We start from the raw sequence: 23,499 nt of genomic DNA on the forward strand, positions 1-23,499 counted from the left end.
CTCTATCGGATTCATATCCGGGGACATGGCAGGCCACTCCATATGCTCTACACCACGGTCAGCAAGAAAGTGTTGGATCATGCGAGCACGATGAGGCCGTGCATTGTCATCTTGGAAGACAAAGTTTCCTCGAAAGGCTGCACAAGCAAATGGAAGCAATGTTTCTTCCAGAATGGCCCTGCACTTGAACTGGTTCAGGTTTCCAGTCAGAAGAACCAGGTCAGTTTTGCCCCCTGCATGAAAAGCAGCCCAAACGGTCACCCCAACACCTCCAGCTTGGACTCTTGGCACTATACAATCTTTGTTGTAGGCTTCATGCCCTTGTCTGCGCACTCGGACGCGGCTATCTTGACGATAGACCAGAAATCTAGACTCGTCACTGAAGATCACGTGATTCCAGTGTCCTGGCTGCCATTCATGGTGCTCTCTGGCCCACTGCAATCGGCGCTGGCGGTGTTGTCTGGTCAGGCGTGGCTTTCTCAGGGGACGCCTGGCACGATAGCCTGCTTGAACCAGTCGTTGGTTGACTAGCCTTCTGGATACAGGCACATTTGTCAGTTGCTGCCACTCAGCCCTAAGCCGATTAGCTGACTTGGTACGGCCATTGCTGACTAACTGGTGCAGCTGGTGATCATCCCTCCTTGTGGTTCTGCGGGGATGTCCTGGCCTCGGTATTGGAGTAGGGACACCCCTCTGAGCATTTCGTTTCAGGATCTTTGACACCTGACCTTGAGTGATGCCATACTGCCGAGCAATAGCACGCTGTTTCATGCCGTAATTTCGTAAAGCCACCACTCCATGACCAACAGCATTGTCGAGTTGACGGACCATCTCCAGAGGAAGCGGCAATAACTTTTGGAGACGTGCAGCAGTTGTTTTCCACTAATACAGAACGCAACAACCCTTTTATACCCGACTGTGAAGCCAATCGTCAAATGCACCTGTCCGTACATTTTGCCACGCCACCTGTGATATAATCCTGTTGTTGACTTCTTGCTGCGACAGACCATCAGTGACATGGTTCTTTTAACAAATAAATCACCAATGTGTAAAAGAAACTCACCAGATTGATATACTGAGATAAGAAAGTAAACTCAAGTCAAGAAAAAAAAAATATTCCATATTAAATGCCAAGTCTGTATATAGATGTACAAAACGAAAGAAGAGGAAGAAATGCAAGTAATATGCAGAAGAAGAAGAAGAAGAAGAAGATACACAGGGCAGCCTGAAGCAGTCTTATATTATACCCCAGGCCAACAAACAGACTCACATGACTGGGAATGGCAGGCAGGAATGACTGGAGGAAGGGGCCAGGTGGGACAGCAGGACAGCTTCTTTTTGTTTGTTTTTTCAGCATCTGCATCTGTAACCAACAATGGATAAAGCAAACCAGAAGAGAAGAAAAGGAGGTGCTGAGAAGGAACGTGATCGAAAGAAAAAGAAACTGTCAGATAGTGCTTCAAAGTGCAGAAACCTTTTGGATCTGTTCAAGAGTACTTATACTGGGCCTGGTGAAGTCAGTGAACACGGGGATAAGGATACTGAATCGGTAGCTGGACCATTAGCAGCTGAATTGTTAGATGATCAATTGGCAGCTGAATCAGTAGATGACCAATTGGCAGCTGAATCGGCAGAATTGGTGCAAATTGGTGAACACGAACAGGTGTGGTCACCTGAGAGAGATGTACCTGCTGCAGCTGCTACACTTGCAGAGGAGGGATACCCCTTGATTAACTACTTTAAGAAACCATGTAGAGATGAAGATTGTTTGCTGTTTTGGAATTACCACCCTAATAAAAAAACTGACAACCGAGTGGTGAAGAGGTGTTTCATGCGAAAAGATGGTACAAACAGATGGTGGTTGTCATACAACAAGGACAATCATTCTCTTCACTGTTCAGTGTGCTTGGCGTTTTCCAGCACCTCAGACTGGTCCATGTTCATCGAGGGAATGACCGACTGGCGACATGTACATACACGTGTTGAAGAACATGAACGCTCTTCTTTTCATTTGAGATGCTCAACAGCATACCTGGTAGATCAACAACAGTCCAGCGTTTCTCACCTGCTCGCACGTAGCCATCATGATGAGGTTAGAAAGAGACGACAAGTGATGGAAAGAGTTGTGGATGTGGTCAAACTCATTGGTAAGAGGGGACTGAGCTACAGAGGAAGTAATGAAGAAGCAGCATACACACTTGACAATGAGAAGATCGACCATGGTACATTTCTGGAAGTTGTAAAACTACTTCGGAAGTATGATTCCTGCACAGCCGATCATCTCTCTCACGTTGTCCAGAACAGCAAGAAGCAACATGAGAAGGCAAAGAGTTCACTTGGTCGAGGCTCCTTGGTAACTTTGCTGTCTAAAACTACAGTGAATTATGTTATTACAGTCATCCGGGATAAGATACGTCAGTGGATTTCTGAAGAAGTAACAGACATGTTTGCTGTGGAAATTGATACCACTCAAGACATCTCAACACAAGACCAGTGCTCTGTTATTCTTAGATATGTTGATAGCACTGGCACTATCCAAGAAAGATTAGTGAGTGTGGTGAAATGTGAGGAATCTACTGGCGAAGCTTTTGTGCAACTTGTTTCTGAAGTCTTGTTAGGACTGAATCTTGGCCTCAAGAACTGTGTTGGAAACTCAACTGATGGTGCAGCAAACATGCAGGGGCGCTACAAAGGCTTCAGTACTCTGCTATCAAAGGAGGCTCCAATGCAGATCCATGTTTGGTGCCATGCACATGTGTTAAATCTCGTTGTGACCAAAGCTACAAGTGTTGTGGTCACTAGCGCATCACTGTTCTCACTACTGAATGACATTGCAGTATTCTTTCGGGAATCTTATCAGCGAATGAACATCTGGAGTCGACACTCCACTACTGTGAAACGATTGGGAACTACCAGAGAAACTAGATGGTGGTCAAAGGATGCCGCCTTGAAGAAGGTTTTTGGTTCATTCAACAACCCAACTGGAGTGCTTTTCATGGAAGTTATCACCACTCTTAATGCCATACTGGTTGCTGACCAGATCCAAGCAGCTGTTAAGGCCAAGGTGAAGGGATACATTGACAGTCTCCTGAAGTTTGAAACAATTCTGACTGCACAAGTATATCTGCAAGTATTCTCCCACACTACAGCGCTCTCCAAGTATCTACAAACTGTACAACTGGATCTGCTGATTGTGCACCGGATGGTGGATGAATTGCTAGAGAAGATGCAGATGCTACGGGATGACTTCCAAGCTTGTCATGATGCAGCTGCAAAGTTTGTTCAATGGGCTAATGACCAGCTGGATGAAATGGATGTAAATCTTGTTATGGAAGAGTCCCTTCCTATAAAACGGCAAAGACAGCACAAACGCATTGATGGCGAACTGTCCATAGATGAGGCTACATCAGCTTCTGACCAAGTAAAGAAGTATCGCATTTAAGTGTACAACCGAATAGTGGACACGATTGTGAGCAGCATTGAGCAGCGGTTTGACAGATCAGCAACATCAACATTGCATGCTGATCTCTCACTTCCTCACCCAAGGAACTTTGATCAAGTGCCATCGGGAGCTATGGAAGAGCTGCATAAACATTTGCTGAGATTTGATGATGGTGTCACTGCAGAACAACTACGAAAAGAACTGCGAAGCCTTGGAGAACAATGGTCAACACTGAAACAATCAGTAGCAGATGCTTATACAGTGCAGGAGGATAGTGAGTCTGAACAGGACAGGAAGACTCTGCCAAGTACATGAAAGTCATGTAAAGCCTGTCCTCTCTGCAGTTACAAGGTGCTCCTCAAGTTGAACCTCTTCACTGATGCCTACAAGAGCATTGGGCTTGCCTACAAGCTGCTGCTTACGCTGCCTGTGTCACAAGTGGCATGTGAACGGTCTTTCTCTGCTTTGAAGAGAATCAAAAGCCGTCTGCGAAGTACAATGACACAAGAACATCTTGAGGCGTTCATGTTGATGTCTGTGGAAAAAGGGATCCTGGCCAAACTTGAAAACAAGGATATCATTGATGGTGTGGCTGCCAGAAGCAGCGAACTGCGCAGGCACCTACTCTCTTAGACATGACATGTGCTTTTGTTACTGAAAATAAATTTATTTTTCGTGGATTTTGTTTACTTTTTTTTTTTCAAGCATTTCGTCTATTTTCTCAGATAAGCAACATATAAATGAATAATGGGCCGACCTAGGTGAAGGATGCCCGGGCCGGTTTTAAGACCCAGTCCGCTACTGCACGCGACCCCTTTCATACTCACAAAACCCGGCGTCTCAGCGCCCCTCATGCATTCCACACACTCCGTCCATTCCACCACCGCACTCCCTGTTACACACCACTCCTCTCACGCACCTTCTTGCACACACTCGTTGTTCGCACACTTCCTTAATGCACCTCCTCGCGCACCGTCTTGCGCACTCTCCCTTGGTACGTACTCCGTACCACTCATGGGGGTGCACTCTTGCATCCACCCACTCACGCGCTCCGATGTGCCCTCCCGCACACGCGCCACAACCAACCCAGGTGTGCGTTCTCGCACACTCTCTCCATCCATCTCACTCTCCGCGTCACTCGCATCACACTTACACTCCGACGTGCATTCTCGCTCGCACTCGGTTTCACTTCCATACTTTGTAACACACTCACTCTTCGATGCACACTTTTTCCTCACACGCGTGCCATTGCCATCCATAACGCGCACCACGGACCTTTTACCAGCACCTGGGTTACACCTCGATCCCAACCGCACGAAAATTCTTTTTGCACTAAACACACACATACATTTTGCACTAAACATACACAGCCCGTCTCACCTTCGGGGTTCTTTTTCTTCTTCGCTCCAACACCTGCAAACTTTCATTTGGGTTAAGCACAGCATCGTGATGTGAACATGGACTTTGTACAGTCTCCATTTCTCCCTTCTGCTGGTGCTTTTCTAATTCTGCCGTCTCTACAAGCCCAATTTCCTCTATTGCTTCAGTCGTTTCTTTTAACCCAATGTCCACTATTGCTTCTTTTTTCTCGACGACCGCGGGCGCTAATAAAATTTTCTCTACTTCGGCGGTCGCCAGCTCCGCCATACCCCGGGTCACGATTTCTACCCCGGTCCAGTTACCTATGCTTTGCTCCACCTCGCTTCTCCCGCGCTTCTCAAGCCGCGTTACCTCGTCGCGTACCCCCGCAACCTTTTCACCGGATCCGCGGTCCGTCTCAATGTCCTTCCCCAATGCTTCCATGTTACCCCTGGATTCCTCCCTTTTTGACTCTGCCCTCAATTTTTCCGTATCCTTCCTCAATCCCCCAAATTTGGTTTCCCAATCATTTCTCAATTCATTTCCAAATTGCTCCCTCCCCAATTTTATGGCTACCAGTACTTGCGCCAAAAATCTCTGCAGGTCCACAACCCCTGCTTGCACAGCGGGCGTGGCCCTCGTCGACATGTGCGAGGCGCCGCCATCTTGTGCGCCTGCAACCCCCGCTACCGCACCCTCATTGCTCTCCTCCTCCAATTCCTCCCTGGGGTCCTGGGTTGCCTCTAACTCCTCTTCTATCTCCCCCACCGGCATCCGACCGCCTTGACCATCCATGGCACGACTCAAATTTCGGATCTTAATAAAATTTAGGCCGCTTGTAATTTTGACCAAATTTTTTCGATGGATTAAAAATTTGGTTCGGGCCTCAAATCCCACTCCTGACAACAATTGTTACGGATCTCAGAGACGGCACTCCCCTTAGCAAGGGGGGGGGGGTTAATCCCCTTGGACTGTTAAGCTGGCCGTCTCTGGTCCTGGTACTTATAACGCTCTTTTGCGGGGTGAAATTGGTCAGGGTTATTGGTCAAGGTGTTCTCCCGAACACATTTACCAATCCCTCCGCAAGACAGGGAGACAAGTACCGCTCGAACCACGGACAAGATGGTATTTGCCGAGCGGTTTAGCAATCCGCAGCTCGAGCCATTAACAAAGGACTAAACCCGACTATTGCGGTTGGCCGAATCGTGCCACAGGTACTCAATCGAAAAAAGGGACTAAAGTGATCGGGGGAAAGAAGAAACCAAAGTAAGGAATACCAGACATTTATTAATTATGTACAAAACCAAAGAAGAAGAAACGCAAGTAATATACAGAAGAAGATGAAGAAGAAGATACACAGGGCAGCCTTAAGCAGTCTTATATTATACCCCAGGACAACAAACAGACTCACACGACAGGGATTGGCAGGCAGGAATGACTGGAGGAAGGAGAAGGGTCCAGGTGGGATAGCAGGCATCGAGGTCCGGCTCCAGGAGGCGACTCGCATCGTGGCAGGAAAACCCTGGCAGGCAGTGAGCGCGTATCGTTCACCGCGAGCGGACGTTGCATATAGCGATGGGACTGGGATGCTCCGTAGATAACAAATGGCTCGTGTCAACGCTCTCTCTCTCTCTCTTGAACAAGATGCCAGTTCGTCGCGCATTCCAGGTCCTTCCCTTCTTGTTGGTACCTTCTCACGCATCTCTTTCACTCCTCTGGTACCTTCTCACCCGACTGTCCAAGCAGTCCCTCGTAGCCGCTTTTATTGCTCTTGTTGGAATCAAGCCGCCGGCTCTGATAACACGCCTACCAGTTGGCTCACCGCGGTGCTGGTTGGCCAGGAAGGGCTTGCTGACACAACCTCCGATGATGAGTCGACGTGCCACACCTTGTCCTTGCGGCTCCGCCCCCTTCCTCCTCGGCTTGACTGCATGGCTAATGGCGGCGTGGTGCCAGTAAACAGCCCAGTGCAACGGCGGCAAACGCTCTTGGCAAGCGAGGTACCACAATTTGAAGAGGGAGAGCAAAATGGATGGAATGGGGCCTATCTTATTTGATGAATGCAACGCAGGTTCAACTACTGGGAACAGATCCTTAACTGAAACACATAATAATGAAATAACTACGGAGAGGTCCTATGGTTCGCTACATGTTGTACATGGACTAACTAGGGTGCGATCTTTAACAAACCAATTGATGGGGCTATTTACAGGGGAACATTTATAAGGGAAACATTTACTAAAATTTACTAGTGAAGGTTCTAAAAACCGTAACACAATTACGGTTGAGTGTTGAGTGTTACACTCAACCCTCGGTATATATATACACTCATATATACACTTGAGTGTATATATATATATATATATATATATATATATATATATATATATATATATATATATATATATATATAATTATTTATATAATAATATGTATATTATATTAAATATATATATATATATATATATATTATATATACAGTATATGTATATCAATGGGAGGTGCCCCTACCTTGATGCAACTACAGACACAAGCCCTGATGACTACGAATCAACGCAACAGGTTTGCTATGCAACAACGCGACAATGCAACAGGCAACAACTATATTTCAGGAGATAACCAGAGATCACAGTGGCAACCCAGGGATCCAGAGATGCAGCCCAGCAATACAAGTGAACAGGTGGACAGAACAGGCAATGACAGGAACCGGTGTTTTAATTGTGGGGAAATGGGACACTGGAGAAGAAGATGTCTGTATTTCAACAGAAGACAATTTCGCAAGGGAAACCAAGGACAGGGATACGACCAACCACCACCACCTCAGCCAACAAATAGGACTCCATTGATGAACACCCCAACTAAGGGAGGACCTCAGCAGAATAGATTGTCTGGAAAACCCTTCTGACTAGACCACAATGACCGACTGGCAGCGCTTCCTTTAATTTCAAGGTCGGCTGCACAAGAACCCAATGTTAATTTGACAGTAAGCGGACGCAAGGCTCCTTTCTTCATTGATACCGGCGCCATGCATTCCACATTACGACGAGCAGATTTTCCAAATGTACCATTGTCGAAATTCCATACAAAGACAGTAGGAGTATCAGGGATTCCCATAGTCGCACCCATCACAAAGGAATTGCGTGTTCAAATTGGCCCATTGACTGCACATCATGCTTTTCTTGTGGCATCTGACGCTCCAGTAAATTTGATGGGAAGAGATTTATTGTGTAAATTGAACTCTATTGTCACATGTAATGAAAACGGAGTGTACCGAGAAATGCCAGAACACTCCCACGACTTTGTTTTTGATATGCTAAAAAGTGCAATAAAGCCAAGGGAAATCGAAGATACACAAATGGCAGAACTTTTGTGCGATAGTTTTATGACATTGAAGGATGAAATGCCCAAAGTACAGGAATGGTTAAGCAGCTACTTGATGGACTCTCTGAAATCGCAGACTGATCTTCACTGTACGACAGGTTATGACCCTACAGGAGAAGAGGTGTCCTATTCAGAGAATGTTTCTAAATACCTGGACACAAGGTACGATGTACATCTGACATCATTGTGGGTAGGAAGACAGGGAGTTGGCATGTCAGTGTCTTTGACGCCAGATCAACAACTCTTGTGGAATCAACCCGAGACGACGACCCACACGTCACCTTAGTGGTGGCAGAAGGATATGAAGCAAAAGATGTTGGAACAATGATTGCAACTTTGAAAGACTGCAAAAACATGGGATACATGGGAGAAATTCAACAAGTCCCACTCTATGACTTAGATGGAGATGTATTTTGCTGGCAGCTCGAAGAGCAGGTGCTTTCTTCTACCTTCATCATGACTGATGAACCATCTGACGCTGAAAATGTTGGCGTATATCTACTCAGCTCCAACACCAACGGTGACCCGGACCCACTCGATCAAATACCAACATGCTTGTGGACAAAGCATCCGAATGATGTGGGACGGATCAAGAGTATTGCACCTGTAAGGATTACAGTATATGATTCTAAGCCACTGCCGAGAAAGCGCCAATATCCATTGAGACCAAGGGCAAAAGCTGGTATTGCACCAGTGATTCGATCATTTGTGGATTAGGGAGTTATAGTTCGCACTGTGAGTATGTGCAACACTCCTATCTTACCTGTGAAGAAGCCAGGCAAGACTACTTGGAGATTTGTACAGTATCTTCAAGCAATTAATAATTGTGTCATTCCAGCCTATCCGGTGGTCCCTAACCCGATCAATGTACTGTCAAGTATTCCATGCAATACAAAGTTGTACTCTGCAGTGGACTTGTGTTCAGTGTTCTTTCGTGAACCCATTCATGAAGATTCGCGCTATCTTTTTGCATTCACGTACAATGGTCTACAGTATACTGTTTTACCACAAGGGTACATCGGAGAGCCCAACATTGTTTTCACGTGCTCTACATGAAGACCTCAGCGACATTGAATTTCCTGGAGGTTCAGTGATGGTACAATATGTTGATGATCCTCTCATATGCTCGACTTCAAAGGAAGCATGTGAGCAGGACACTGTTGTGCTACTGACAGCATTGGCAGAAAAAGGGCACAAAGCCTCAAGAGATAAGTTGCAGTTCTGTAAAGAAGAGGTGAAATATTTAGGGCATATTTTGGAGGGAGACACAAGACGACTTTGCCCTGAACGTGTGAAGGCGATCAGAGCACTCCCAAAACCTACAACTGTTAAGCAGATGAAATCTTTCCTGGGGACAACAGGGTTTTGCCATCAATGGATTGCTGATTACACATTACTAACTCGCCCCCTGTTAGACATCAGCTTACCAAGTAGTCCAAATCCTTCGAAATGGACCCCGGAGGCTGAACAAGCTTTTACGACATTGAACAATGCCTTTGCATCAGCTCCTGCTCTTGGACTGCCAGATTATGACAAAAATTTATTTCTCTATTCACATGAGAAAGGAGGATTTGCCCAATCAGTGCCAGCACAAAAACATGGAGGAAAAATGCGCCCCATAGCGTATCACAGCACTAGATTGGATCCAGTAGCACTAGGGTTTCCACAGTGTTTGCGAGCAGTGGCAGCAGCATCATATGCAGTAGAAGCCACAGCTACAATAGTCCTGGGGTGCCCATTAAATCTTCTTGTTGATACATATACATACCAGATAATTCGGAGGAAGTTTATAACATAGCCGATATAATAAGAAAAGAGGGAGCAAGATACCACGATTACACGAAAGGGGGTGCCTTTGCATGGTTGGGAAATATATTTGGAGGAGTAGCAGCTAAGATAATCCAATACTTGTTTGTTGGATTGGTAATTATATTAACAATAGTTCTAGTGGTGGCTTGCTTGAAAGCCTTGGTGAAGGTGTGTTTGAATAAAATAGCTAACAACGCAATGATGGCAAATGAGGAAACAAATGAGGAAACAAATGTGGAACTAAAAGAGGAAGACTTTTATGATGACATGAATACCAAGATCAAAAGATTAAATCAAGTAATGCTGCAAATGAGTACAGTAGAGTTAAGATAATGGCATAACAAAAATGTTATGAATTGTGTCAGTTTTACAAGATCAGTGAACTCATATCACCACAAGTTACACACCATGAAAATTAAAGTGATGTAGGGTACCATTTGACCAGGGTGGATGAAGCCAGTAGTAAATGCTATAGAATTAATTACTCATGTTAAAAAAAAAAAGTGAGGAGAAACTATGATAATTAATCCATTATGCATAGTTAGCTTGTTTGCAAAGTTTGTTGGGAATTAGATATTCCTGTTTGTGATTTTAATCATATGTACTCATTATTAATGCATTTATTTTCTTTGAGTAGTGTTAAAAAAACTGCATGAGTTAAATTTTTCAAACTATATTAACCTGAAAGCAACTGTAAATGCTATTCTTAGTTTAGTAGTAAAAAATACATACCTGATTTGGATATTATTCGTGCGAAGCATATAAATGAATATAACTTTTTGAATGTTTTGAGGAAAACAGCATATTGTTAAATGTGAAGCTGTTATAAGATATACATGATTAGTTAAAACATGGTAATTTCATGTCAAGATACACCCCATCTGATTCAGAGTGTGTGGAAAGCAGATACAGATGTGGCTGAGTAAAGGATAAGACCAGATCACACCTCAAATGGAGTGATAACGGCATTGGGAAGAAGTTCGAGAAAGAAAATTTGTGGCTAAAAAATGAAGTTAATCTTGGCATACACCCTCCTTCTCAAAGAATGATGAAGGCATTCTCCTTTGCAAGATTGGAGACGGATGCTTACCTTCACCAAGGAAAATGTATGTGACCATTTGTCTGGATCACACTGCAACGTATGGAAGAAAGGCGATCACTTGCTTCTGTTCAAATGTCTCGAACATTCATCACGTCAGCAATTGCGGGACGACGACATCTTACCTGCAACTTCTCCTGGATGCGGTGACTTGTGTCATTGCTCCACCAACTTCCGGGGAACCAGCATGGAGTTGTAAGTGGACGGCTGTGCTTCTTCCTCTACAACGGCTGTGCACGATTCTGCTGGTTGCTCCTGGTATGGACCATGGATAACTTGAACACCATGGTCCTAAGGTCATTGTGGATGCATCTGGCATCTCTGTTCCACATCTTGCTGGTCAACCAACATCACATCAACACTTGCCCCACTCACGATGAATGAGGAGGCAAGTCAACTACAACTGGACGACAGCTTTTTCAAATGTACTATGGCTCACAGCAAGAGTGGCAAGGATGCTACATGCAGAGCAGGGTCAGTTTATGATTCCGCCCAGCTATCACAACAGCAGAAACCCTACGTGAAATAGTGTAGGTGCTATGAAGACATCAGAAGAAAATGTTTCATACTTGAATAATTTCAAACACAAATGATCAGCCTCTTCTTTTCAAACAGAAAGACAACATTTGTTTTGAAGCAAAACGTATTTTCAAAGAATAATTGCCAAATGTTGCAGATGTTTTATTATTTTGAAAATGGTGAATTGAAATTGTTGTGTATTGGTAAAGGTGAAGTTTTGTTTGCAGAGATATTTGTGATGCAAATTAAATTAACTGAATTATCAACATGGAAAGAGTCATCGAACAAAGAAATGTTTTATGATCAGATTCTTCCAGGATGACGGTGTATGCCTTAGGTATTGAAAATTGGATTACCAAATTTGTAATTTGAGTATTTTGCAATTGATGTTTAAATTAATTGTTTAATATAAACAAAAATTAAAAATGAGGGATTGTGGAATTATAAAGGACATGTATAGGTGAGTTATTGCCAACAGTTAAAATTGTATTAAAGACAGAATGTGCTTTCAAAGTTTGCAGTCTGAGCAAAGCAGTGAATATGGAACCAGGACGACAATCGGCCATCTGTAAAATAACCGTTGCCCTTTAGTGAAGATGCCCAGGGCAGAGTGTTGACTCAGCCCGGGTTTTGAATGCATTCGTCATTTAGTGAGATTGAACAGGTCAAAGAAGATTGACCTGTAGCGACTAGAACATTGGTTTCTTCTTCGGCTGTATGTGATAGTGAAATATGGTATACTTCTTAGTCACTTCATGATGGAACCCAGATTGGCTTTGGCACCAAAACAACTGACCTGACCAAGTTTTGTGGTGACCTCAAAATTCCAACTGAACAAGATCAAAGCAGCCGGGACTTATATAACAAGAACACTCCAAGGCTTCGAGAGAGAATTCTTCAACTGAACGACGTGTCGTATCCTGTCTGTATTTTGTGTAAAGTCCTCTCCGCAATATCTGAATAAATCTCGGTTTGAACTGAGCGAGTCTGAGTCCCTTTGAGTCTGAGCCTCGTCTTGAGAAATCTCTTTGTTAAGACGTCCCTAACATACTCCTTAGCAATTTCAAACGCCATTAATTCTTACTTTGTTTCAATTATGATTAGTACATCCCCATTACACAAGGACAATATTCCAGCTTTTTTTCCTTTTCCACCAAATAGTGTTCCCATGGTGCAACATACGATGGTCTATAAAGAACTATTAAAGACCAAAGTGGGGAAGAGTGGTGGGCTGGATGGCATCTCTCCTAGACTTATACGAGAGTTCGCCTTGGAACTAAGCATCCCTCTCTGTGATATTATCAATGCCTCATATAAACAAGGTGTTGTTCCCAGTCAATGGAAGAAATCAATAGCTGTTCCTCCACCTAAACAATCACCACCGACACTGGACAAGCTGAGACCGATCGCATTAACTGATCATTTCGCGAAGCTTGCGGAGATATTCATTTATCGATGGCTCATGGCCAATATTTCTGCTGACATCGACCCTCAGTTTGGAAACCGTGCAGGTATGTCCTCCACACACTATCTCATACAACTGATGGATTTCCTCTATGGTGGAGCTGACAGACCTGGTACAATTTCGACTATTGTTTTGACTGACTTTTCGAAGGCTTTTGACTCAGTGGATCACACGGTAGCCATCAATAAACTGTACGTGATGGGAGCAAGACCTTCCTTAATTCAGAGGGTCTGCAGCTTCCTCGCAAACCACATCCAGCAAGTTCGTTATAAGGGAGAACTTTCTATGCCTCTCTCAACAACTGGTGGAGTCCCACAAGGAACGCGACTGGGCCCACTCATCTTCTTGGCCCTCATCAATGATGCTCTTCAGTTAGCTGATATTAAGAGGTGTAAATATGTGGATGACTTAACTTTGGCAGAGTCGCATCAAATGGCCTCTCCATCTACCCAATCAACAGCCCTTTCAGAATTTGAACAGTGGTGTACAGATTCCAAGATGAAGCTCAACCCAGTTAAGTGCCAGATAATGCGAGTGTCGTTTATTCACCGCCAGCGGCCACCACTGCTAATCCAACTTAACAACGTTAGACTGGAGGAAAGTCAGCAGGTCAAACTGTTGGGAGTTGTTGTCTGCAATGATCTCAAGTGGGCAGATCATGTAAACCTCATCATTTCAAAAGCGTCGAGAAAGTTGGATATGCTTCGATCTTTGAGGAAGTTCCATATTCCGAAAGAAGATCTCATCACTGTGTACATTTCTTACATCAGACCTATGTTAGAATATTGCTGTCCGATATGGCATTCCTCATTGACACAACAACAGCATGCATTGATTGAATCGATACAAAGAAGAGCATTGAGAATTATTTTTGCGAGCGATTTTGATTCCTACCACAATGCTTTGAGTACATGCCAGCTGAATTCACTGCACGAACGTCGTGAACAACTTTGTAGCAACTTTGCCTGTCACCTGGGGTTGACTCCGCCTGTCATCCTTCTGAGGTTGGCAAATTGAGTACCAGCTTGCTGGTAATTCCCTGTGCATCGCAAGAAGCAACTAACAGGGTTGGTGGCAGGAAGGGCATCTGCCCATGCAACATTGCTTTAAAAAGGGGACCGAAGCTGCCCAAAAAAGGCCAACCCCTGCTTTGCGGGGAAAAATGGCCTCTAAAGGTGGTAAAACAAATATGCAGCACATGACTATGGCCTCTAAAGGTGGTTCTATATACAGCACATGACTGTTGTTTGCCTCATTTATGGGGATGCACCTAAGCTGCTCATGCAATGACCATCTGTAGATCAAGGCAGCCACATTGTCCAGGATAATAGAACACAACGACCAAGTCTTTTTGAAAATGGTACTTTGTGTTTTTATTTAAATAACATCCACAAGCGAATTTTGCAAACGTAATAAGCAGATTAACATCCCATCCGAAGGATAACAACGAACACACATAGATTCAACACCCTGTAGCCTGCAAAGCACAAAGGTGACAGTTTAAAACTAGACAGCTCAAAACAAGCATAACACCTCTGAGCTGACAATTCATTCCCAGCTGTTTATCGCGACCAATGGGTGAGCAACGTGTAGTTTTATCAAAAGTGACATGACCTCGTAAAAAGTGATAAAGAAAAGGAACCAAATATAAATTTCTACATATGTTGCGTGCAGCACCTTACCTCCACCATGACGATAGCACAGGTATGGGAAACGCCAAACATTTCCCAATCCAATGATTTCTCCAGCGACGGACAGAACAAACTCCACCTTATTGCTCCATTGACCACGTTTGTGGATCTGTGGCTTTTCTCTGTGACCTGGTGCAGGAGACCTGACATTGATAAGTGACATGGAGTTGACGGTATGAGACATATCTTCATTGGGGTGTCTGAAAAGTATGAGATGAGATTTGGTCAAGCTCAGAAAATATGTCTCAGTCAGATTTACTTCTCCATCTTACAATAATTTACCAAATGTCCATCTGTCTGTCTGTTCGCAGGTACCGCAAAAACGGCTGAACCGATTGCAACGATATTTTGGGTGGGCAATCCTAGGACCTCCTGGAGTAAAATAGGCTATATTGTTTTTCCAAATTTTTCCAATTTTCCAATTTTCCAGTTTTTCCAAACACGATGGAATAATATTGTTACAGACACGACTTTGATGTTAAGGTGGGCCGAGCGGAATGGCCGTCGTGTCCGCACAAATTACCCGATTGTACTCGAACGTTGACGAAGCCGCGCCACGCTGGCTCAATAAGGAAAAAGAAGACACACGGCTGAATTATAATGACAGACACCAGGGATACGGTTCTCAAGACCTCCGGAGGAGATTATATTCGTGCGGAAGGTCAGATTACAGGGACGAGAGGTACAACATAGAAAGACAAGCACTTAGACACAATCTTATATTATTCCCCAACAGACGACAGGCAAACGGGACAAGGCTGACTCACACGGGGGTTGATGGCAGGAAAGCGGTTGTCGATGGCTCCAGGTCCTCCTGGGCTCAGGGCAGGATCGACCCGGTCCGGTCCAGAGATGCGGAAGGTTGCACAGCGCTCGAAGTGGCGTCTTTTCGTCTCAAGCTGGGGGCGCATCTGACGTCACATCCGGCGCGTGGCCGCGTATATCCGGCGGGGAGTGACACGCCCTCGGCTCGTTAGCTCCGCCTCGTGGAATCGGCACGTTGCTTCTCATTGGGTGCGTGCGGGGGGTTTACCAGGCTCCGCCCTTGACGAGGAGCTGACAAGGAGCCCCTTCGTGGTAACCCCGTGGAGCGCATGGTCTGGAGCGCATCGTCTGGAGCGCATTGTCGATGGCGGCGAACCGAGCCGGTGGGAGGACGCACACTCCCCCCCGCGCAGCGCCGTGCCCCTCTGTTGTTGTAGACGGGGAAGAAGATGGGAGGAGGTATGGGAAAGGTCCTAAACTCACTACTGGTGCCATATAATCACATTCTGGTGCAACGAAGAGTCATAATTAATGGAAACGAGGCCTTAACTGACATAGACTAAGAATAACTAGCAAGATGTCCGAAAGTTGTCTACGTGTGGTGCGGTGGACCTGGGCACGACATTTAATGGGGGAATAAGGGGAAGGTCGGCTCTACTGATTGTTGTTTACAGACAATGGGACTAGGGAATGGGGGATTGGGGATAGTTGGGGAGTATTGGGGAAAATAGGGGAATATTTACAAGCGGATATGGAGGCCAAATTCCATATTCGCAACATTGCACCCTTCTCTACCCTCGGGGCGTCCCGACCCGATAAATTTTTACCTACTTTAGTGTGGCACGCAATGTAGTTCCCTCTACTATTAACTCTACCCTGAGTGCGACAGTTTTACAGATATTCACAAATGAGTAAATATGTCCCCCTGCGACGTTGCACCCTTCTCCTCTCAGAAACACACCCACAGGATAACCGAATCCGGAAAGAATTCTCAAACTAAACATACAGCCGGTAGGGAGCATTATTTACACAAGACTACGCTGATATTTACACTACGATCCAGGACCTGTTTTTGGAGGAACACATGCAGATGTTATGCATAGAGAGAGCACGCTTGCCAGCATCGATACACCAACCCACGAGTGCTCTGTGGCCGACGGCCTTTAATAACGTGCAGAGCACCCTTCCCGAGCATCAAAAGCACCACCCCACCACCAATCGGTGCAGTCACCATTGTTCATTGGAATAAAAATAAATTCGACAACCCCTAACCCTGCAGGTGTCTCTTGCTCTTCTTGTGGTGCACTTGGTGTTAACTAAAAGTGGTTTACCTGTATGGCATAGGTGCCACGTTGACCCATAGGTCCATCCCCGGGTGGTGCTTGGCCGCAAACGAACTGCGGTCCATTGTGGGTGGCCACAAACATTGCGGTCCATATGGTGTATCGATCCCGGCAGCAAACAGCGAAAGTGCAGGCCCACAACTGCGCAGCCAGCACCTCTCTCTCCTCTCTCTCTACCCCAAAGCCAGATCCTCGGAGGTGGGAGACAAAAGAAGCAGACAAGTGAGTAAGGTGGTAAGGGCGCAAAAGTGCACGCAATGTAAGGTGATGCACACTGGGGGCACATGGGAACCAGGTGAGACAGGTACGTTCCTATCGTACGCCCCCCCCCCCACCAGGTAACCTACATGGCCCCTCCCTTACCCCTTACTGTATCCACAAAACACAACACTACCCATAAACATCTACTTTACAAATCAACAAACATCCCTACTGTCTTCCCCGTTCCTCCCATAAACCAAATTCGTCTTCTCTCCCTCCTAACCAATCAAATTTGCCATTTTCAACTCTCATCAAAATTTGCCATCTCCAACTGCACATCAAAATTTGCCATTACCAATTCATCATCAGTCCCTCCTAGGGAGGGAGAGATGGAATCACCCCAATGTCTCATCCACGTCGTGATGCGTCTCACAATCCACACAGCAATTTCATTTTCTGCAACAAAACAAAGAAAACACAGGTGTGGAGTCATCATCATCACCACAGGTAAGTGGCTGCGTATGGTGCGACAGGTTCATCAATCCTAACTATTTCCTAAGTGACTTTAACAACTTTACACTACCCGGGGTCTTTCTCCGGCCAAACCATTGGCCCTCTTACACTATGGGTTCTAAAAACCAATTCCCATTGGCCAAACTGTGGTGCTCTTCAATTTGGGGTCTCACTCCCCCGATTCATCTCCCGGTGCCCTCGTACAATTTCTGGGCTGCGACGTGTACCTCTCCCAGTGGGTCTACCCACCTGCACACCTCCACCACTGCAGTTGCCTCCGAGCTTACCTGCTCCTTACCCTAACCTAACTACCAGGGGAAGGCCCTCTGGCACTCTCCCCACTCGGTGCCCTCTCTGGCACTGGGCTACCCGGGTCCGTCCTCCGGATCCTCGGGCCCCATCCACAACTCTACCGGCTCCCAGAGCCCACCTGCGGCCTCACCTGGCCGACATCCTCACAGTGGTGGAGTGCCCAACCAACTACACGCACTAACAGGCTACACGCCCAGCCATTTCCACAACACTAATGCACCCATTCACAACACCATTCTGCAACCGCACCACAAATGCCAATATCCAACCACAACTTACCTATACCCTCTACCTAACACTTACACTACCCGCCCCGGGTATTCGTGAAAGGGGTCCACTCTTCCCCCATCCACACCTTCGCACCATGCACACCACTCCGTACCACTTACTCCAACTCTCTCCACACACCTGTACTTGCACACCTGTGCTCTCACACTTGGTGCCACCTGCACCCTTCTCTCCCCAAGCGCATTCGCGCTGATCCACACACTCACTACTCATACACTGCTCCACACACCTGTCCAATTGCACACCTGTGCAATCACACCTGTTCCATCCTCACACACACGGCATCATCTCAGCTAACTACTCCCTTCTGAAACTTGCGCTTCCCAGTCGTCCCTTTAAACTATTGCGCTCCCACGTCATTATCATCCACACTAATCTACCTGCGTCCCCACTACAGGTATCAGTCACTAACTAAACTTAACGTTACCTAATGTCAATCTCTTCTAGATCCCTACTAATAACCTAACCCACCCGGGCTAGTTTTCACTGCCATACACCCCATAATCTAGTGCTCCTTTGCCCCCCATCATGGGAAGGATGGTGGATTTGCCATCCCACCACATCGGGGGTCTCTCACTACCAATTTTGCACATCAAATTTCAATAAATCAAAAATTTGCCAATCACTGCCCATCATCTGCCAATCATTACTGCCAATCCCTTGCCAATCATCAAATTTTGTTTTTCTCTAATTTTGGGTCCAAAACACTAACCTCATCACCCAGTCTACTCACTAATACCTCTCGGTGCGCCAATTCCTGTCCAAAGCCCGGCTTCGTAAAGCCAAGCCATGAATGCGGGTTGTTTTGTGCTGGCGGCTGGATGCGTACGGCATTCGGGGCAGGGACGGGGGCTTACCCGGGCCGAGATCCCACGCACCCCCTCGGCGTGGAGCCATCCAATTGCCCGATCTCGACCTGCCGGCACGTCTCACCAAGAAGTGGTCGCCATGACGACCCTTTCTATCGGGCTGCCCGCTCCGCCTAGTGGAGCACGGACGCGGCCGTTCAAAGCGAGGCCCGGCACGCACCGAGGGCCCGCTTCGGCTAAAAGTCGACCTAACCTCTAACCTGGTTACCGTCGATGCTTCACCTGGACGCTTACATCCCGCAGCCCGTTCCTTGCTCACACATCCAGCCGTGCCCATTCTCCTTGTACCGTTCCTTACACACCCAGGTACACCCATTCCACTCACAGCCTTGGTCACACACCTGACCACCGAACACTTTGGCACACATTCGTTGGTAGCACACCTCACCAACACACCTCTTCGCACCCCCTCCTCGGTCACCTCCTCTGTGACAATCACAGGTGTGCCCTCATTCGCACACCCAACCACGTGCCTCACCACCAACTCCAGCGTGCATTCCCACTCACGCTCTACCATTCCAGGTGTGCATCCTTCCATCCCAGGTGTACATCCTCGCTCACCTGTCACAACCAACTCACTCTCCTTGTCACTCTCACTACTCTCACCTCCATTCTTGACAGCGCACTCACCCTTACTCTTGACAGCGCACTCTTTCCCCATGCACCTGTCCGTCACACACCTTTCTCGCGCACACTCTCCCGTCACACCCTCTGTAACACTCACCACAGGTGTGCATTCTTCCTTGCCTTTGACAGCGCACTCTTTCCCCATGCACCTGTCCGTCACACACCTTCCTCGCGCACACTCTCCCGTCACACCCTCTGTAACACTCGCCACAGGTGTGCATTCTTCCTTGCCTTTGACAGCGCACTCTTTCCCCATGCACCTGTCCGTCACACACCTTCCTCGCGTCACACCCTCTGTAACACTCACCACTCCGCGCTTCCATGTGCCCCCTCGCACACGCGCTACGACCGACTCACTCTCGCCAGCACCCTCACTCCTTGGCACGCACTTTTTCCTCACACACCCCAGAGTCGGACTTTCTCGCACACCTCCTTTTTCGCACACCAGACCTGTCGCACACTTCACCAACGGCCTCTCACGAACACCCGGGTCCATCTCGACCCCCAAGCTCCTTAAATCCCCTGGCGCATCATACGCACGACCATATTGGTCACCACTTACACCGGGTCCTCTTCCTCTTCGCTTCTCCTCCATCACCTGCGAATCCCTCATCCGGTTAATGAGCACATCATCACGATCCAAACACAGACTTTGGACCAATTCTTTTATCTCCTCTTTTATCTCTTTGTTATCCCCTCTCCGTCGCTTCTTAATTTCGCTCATCCCTTCTTCCACTTCTTCTAGTTTCTGCTTCACCTCCTTTATTCCCCGGTACGTCTCCTCAAGCTCGTCCTCCAAGGCTACCTTGACCGTTTCCATGTGCGTCCTCACCTGCCGGTCCTTCGTCTCCATTACCTCTATCACCTCGTCCAACCTCGTTGTCAGTCCCTCACGTACCATCTGACATTCCCTCTTCGTCGCTATTAAGTCGTTTTTTATGTCGTTTTGTGTCGCTTTTAAACCTCCTAATACCGCAGTGTTCCTTTGAACCTGCTCCACTAACTCCGTTTGTCCCACCGTCAGCTGCTCCACCTCCTGCGTCAGGTCCTCTATGCCCCCTTGTAACTTTACAGTCCCCTTTCTCACCTCCTTCTCCATGTGCTCCTTACAGTGCCTCACCTCCTCGCGCACTCCTCCGACCTCCTCACTCACTCCTCTTCTGATCTGCTCTCCCATCACTTGCATCTCCTGCCCAGATGCCACCCTCATCTGCTCCATTTCCTCCCTGTGAGCATCCAGTTTGGTTTCTACCCCCATTCTGACCCCCTCTATCTGCTGCCCCATTTGGTTAACTTCCCTTTCCGCTTGGTCCCTCATGTCCCTCAATTTGCCTTCCATGGTGTTTTCTAACCCCTCTAACCCTTTTTGCATCCCTTCCATTTGATTCTCTTGAGCGGCCATTCTGTTTTCTACCCCCGTTAACCCCTCCTGTATTTCCCCTAATCTATCGTCTAATTTCCCAAATTTCATGTCTAATCCCTTAAAATTATTGTCTAATCCCTTAAAATTATTGTCTAATCCCTTAAAATTATTGTCTAATCTCTCACTGGTACCCCTCGCTTCGTCCCTCATTACCCCCATTTGGCCCTCCAATCGCTCACCCTGAGCATCCATCCGGTTCCCCATTACCCCCAATTGCTCACTCTGAGCATCCATCCGGTTCCCCATTACCCCCATTTGGTTTCCCAACCGCTCACTATCAGCCCTCATTCCCACCATTTGTTCCATAAGGGCCCTCATTTGCAGGAGGAAAAGGTTCGAATCCACCAGGGGCGCTGCCGCGGGCGTGGACGCCGTGGCCACCTCGTGCGTGACAACGCTATTTTGCGACCCTGCCGCCCTCACTGCTTCGCTCTCCTCGCGTCCCTCAATTTGGTCCTGGACCGACCCTGCTTCACTCTCCCCTACCGGACCCCAGCCGTCTTGATCCACCATAGCGCGACTTTCAAAATTCGAGTTTCGTAACACCAATCCAAATTTTGCTGTTATAATTTCGTCGAGCGCAGTAACCGCGGGACCGCGCTCCGGATCGATTTGGTCGAGCGCCGTACGCGCTCCGGCTCGATTTTCCCTCCCAAAATTTGGGCCTAACTAATTTAGTCCCGGGTCCGAATCTCACTCCTCGACACCAATTGTTACTCTAATAGTACAATTGGTGTTCCAAAATTTGGGCTAAATAAATTTAGTCCCAGGTTCGAATCCAACTCCTGACAACCAATTGTTACAGACACGACTTTGATGTTAAGGTGGGCCGAGCGGAATGGCCGTCGTGTCCGCACAAATTACCCGATTGTACTCGAACGTTGACGAAGCCGCGCCACGCTGGCTCAATAAGGAAAAAGAAGACACACGGCTGAATTATAATGACAGACACCAGGGATACGGTTCTCAAGACCTCCGGAGGAGATTATATTCGTGCGGAAGGTCAGATTACAGGGACGAGAGGTACAACATAGAAAGACAAGCACTTAGACACAATCTTGTATTATTCCCCAACAGACGACAGGCAAACGGGACAAGGCTGACTCACACGGGGGTTGATGGCAGGAAAGCGGTTGTCGATGGCTCCAGGTCCTCCTGGGCTCAGGGCAGGATCGACCCGGTCCGGTCCAGAGATGCGGAAGGTTGCACAGCGCTCGAAGTGGCGTCTTTTCGTCTCAAGCTGGGGGCGCATCTGACGTCACATCCGGCGCGTGGCCGCGTATATCCGGCGGGGAGTGACACGCCCTCGGCTCGTTAGCTCCGCCTCGTGGAATCGGCACGTTGCTTCTCATTGGGTGCGTGCGGGGGGTTTACCAGGCTCCGCCCTTGACGAGGAGCTGACAAGGAGCCCCTTCGTGGTAACCCCGTGGAGCGCATGGTCTGGAGCGCATCGTCTGGAGCGCATTGTCGATGGCGGCGAACCGAGCCGGTGGGAGGACGCACACTCCCCCCCCCCGCGCAGCGCCGTGCCCCTCTGTTGTTGTAGACGGGGAAGAAGATGGGAGGAGGTATGGGAAAGGTCCTAAACTCACTACTGGTGCCATATAATCACATTCTGGTGCAACGAAGAGTCATAATTAATGGAAACGAGGCCTTAACTGACATAGACTAAGAATAACTAGCAAGATGTCCGAAAGTTGTCTACGTGTGGTGCGGTGGACCTGGGCACGACATTTAATGGGGGAATAAGGGGAAGGTCGGCTCTACTGATTGTTGTTTACAGACAATGGGACTAGGGAATGGGGGATTGGGAATAGTTGGGGAGTATTGGGGAAAATAGGGGAATATTTACAAGCGGATATGGAGGCCAAATTCCATATTCGCAACAATATTTACTGATATGAACAATGATGCGGCTTTTATTTAAATTCTACAAATACTGTTTAGATTTTGGTGAGAATTATGAACCTGCCGCGAATGCGGAAGTGGACAGATGATGGCAATGCGCGGGTTTGATAATATCCCAATACAACCGTGATTCAATCTTAATGTTAAATCGTTAAACGTTAATCGTGTTAATCGTTTTGTTAAAGTATCAATTGATGATTGGAATTGAGTGAATATAATTACGATTTTGAATTTGTAATTGTGTTCACCCAACAGTACGGAACTTCACATCAGGATTTAAATCTCTTTGCTGATGACTCCACTCTCTGCCGCTCCATTCCTCTTCCCTCAGATCGGCAGTCTGCTGCCTCCTCACTCTCTGAAGACCTGGACAAAATCACAGACTGGTCAAACAAGTGGAACATGTCTTTCAATCCTGACAAATCTCACACTCTTACTATGTCTCTCCGAAAAGATCGACTGGACAACCCTCCCATCTACTTTCT

At 47.0% G+C, this 23,499-nt stretch overlaps 2 protein-coding genes across 2 annotated transcripts in view; one reads left to right on the plus strand and one right to left on the minus strand.

Annotated features, from left to right (window-relative positions):
• Nucleotides 1–23,499, plus strand: part of LOC144892205 (uncharacterized) — a 225,086-nt gene that overhangs the window by 36,363 nt on the left and 165,224 nt on the right. The gene's annotated exons all lie outside the window — the stretch shown is intronic.
• The window catches only part of LOC137414477 (uncharacterized), a 188,455-nt gene continuing 179,651 nt past the window's right edge, over nt 14,696–23,499 (minus strand). The window contains exon 3 of the mRNA XM_078767411.1: nt 14,696–14,965. Coding sequence (XP_078623537.1) covers nt 14,730–14,965 — 236 coding nt within the window. The 3' untranslated portion in view covers nt 14,696–14,729. The remainder of the gene's footprint in view (nt 14,966–23,499) is intronic.

The sequence above is a fragment of the Myxine glutinosa genome, chromosome 1 (assembly GCF_964187855.1).
Source record: "Myxine glutinosa chromosome 1, kmMyxGlut1.1, whole genome shotgun sequence".
In the NCBI taxonomy this organism is placed as follows: domain Eukaryota; kingdom Metazoa; phylum Chordata; class Myxini; order Myxiniformes; family Myxinidae; genus Myxine; species Myxine glutinosa.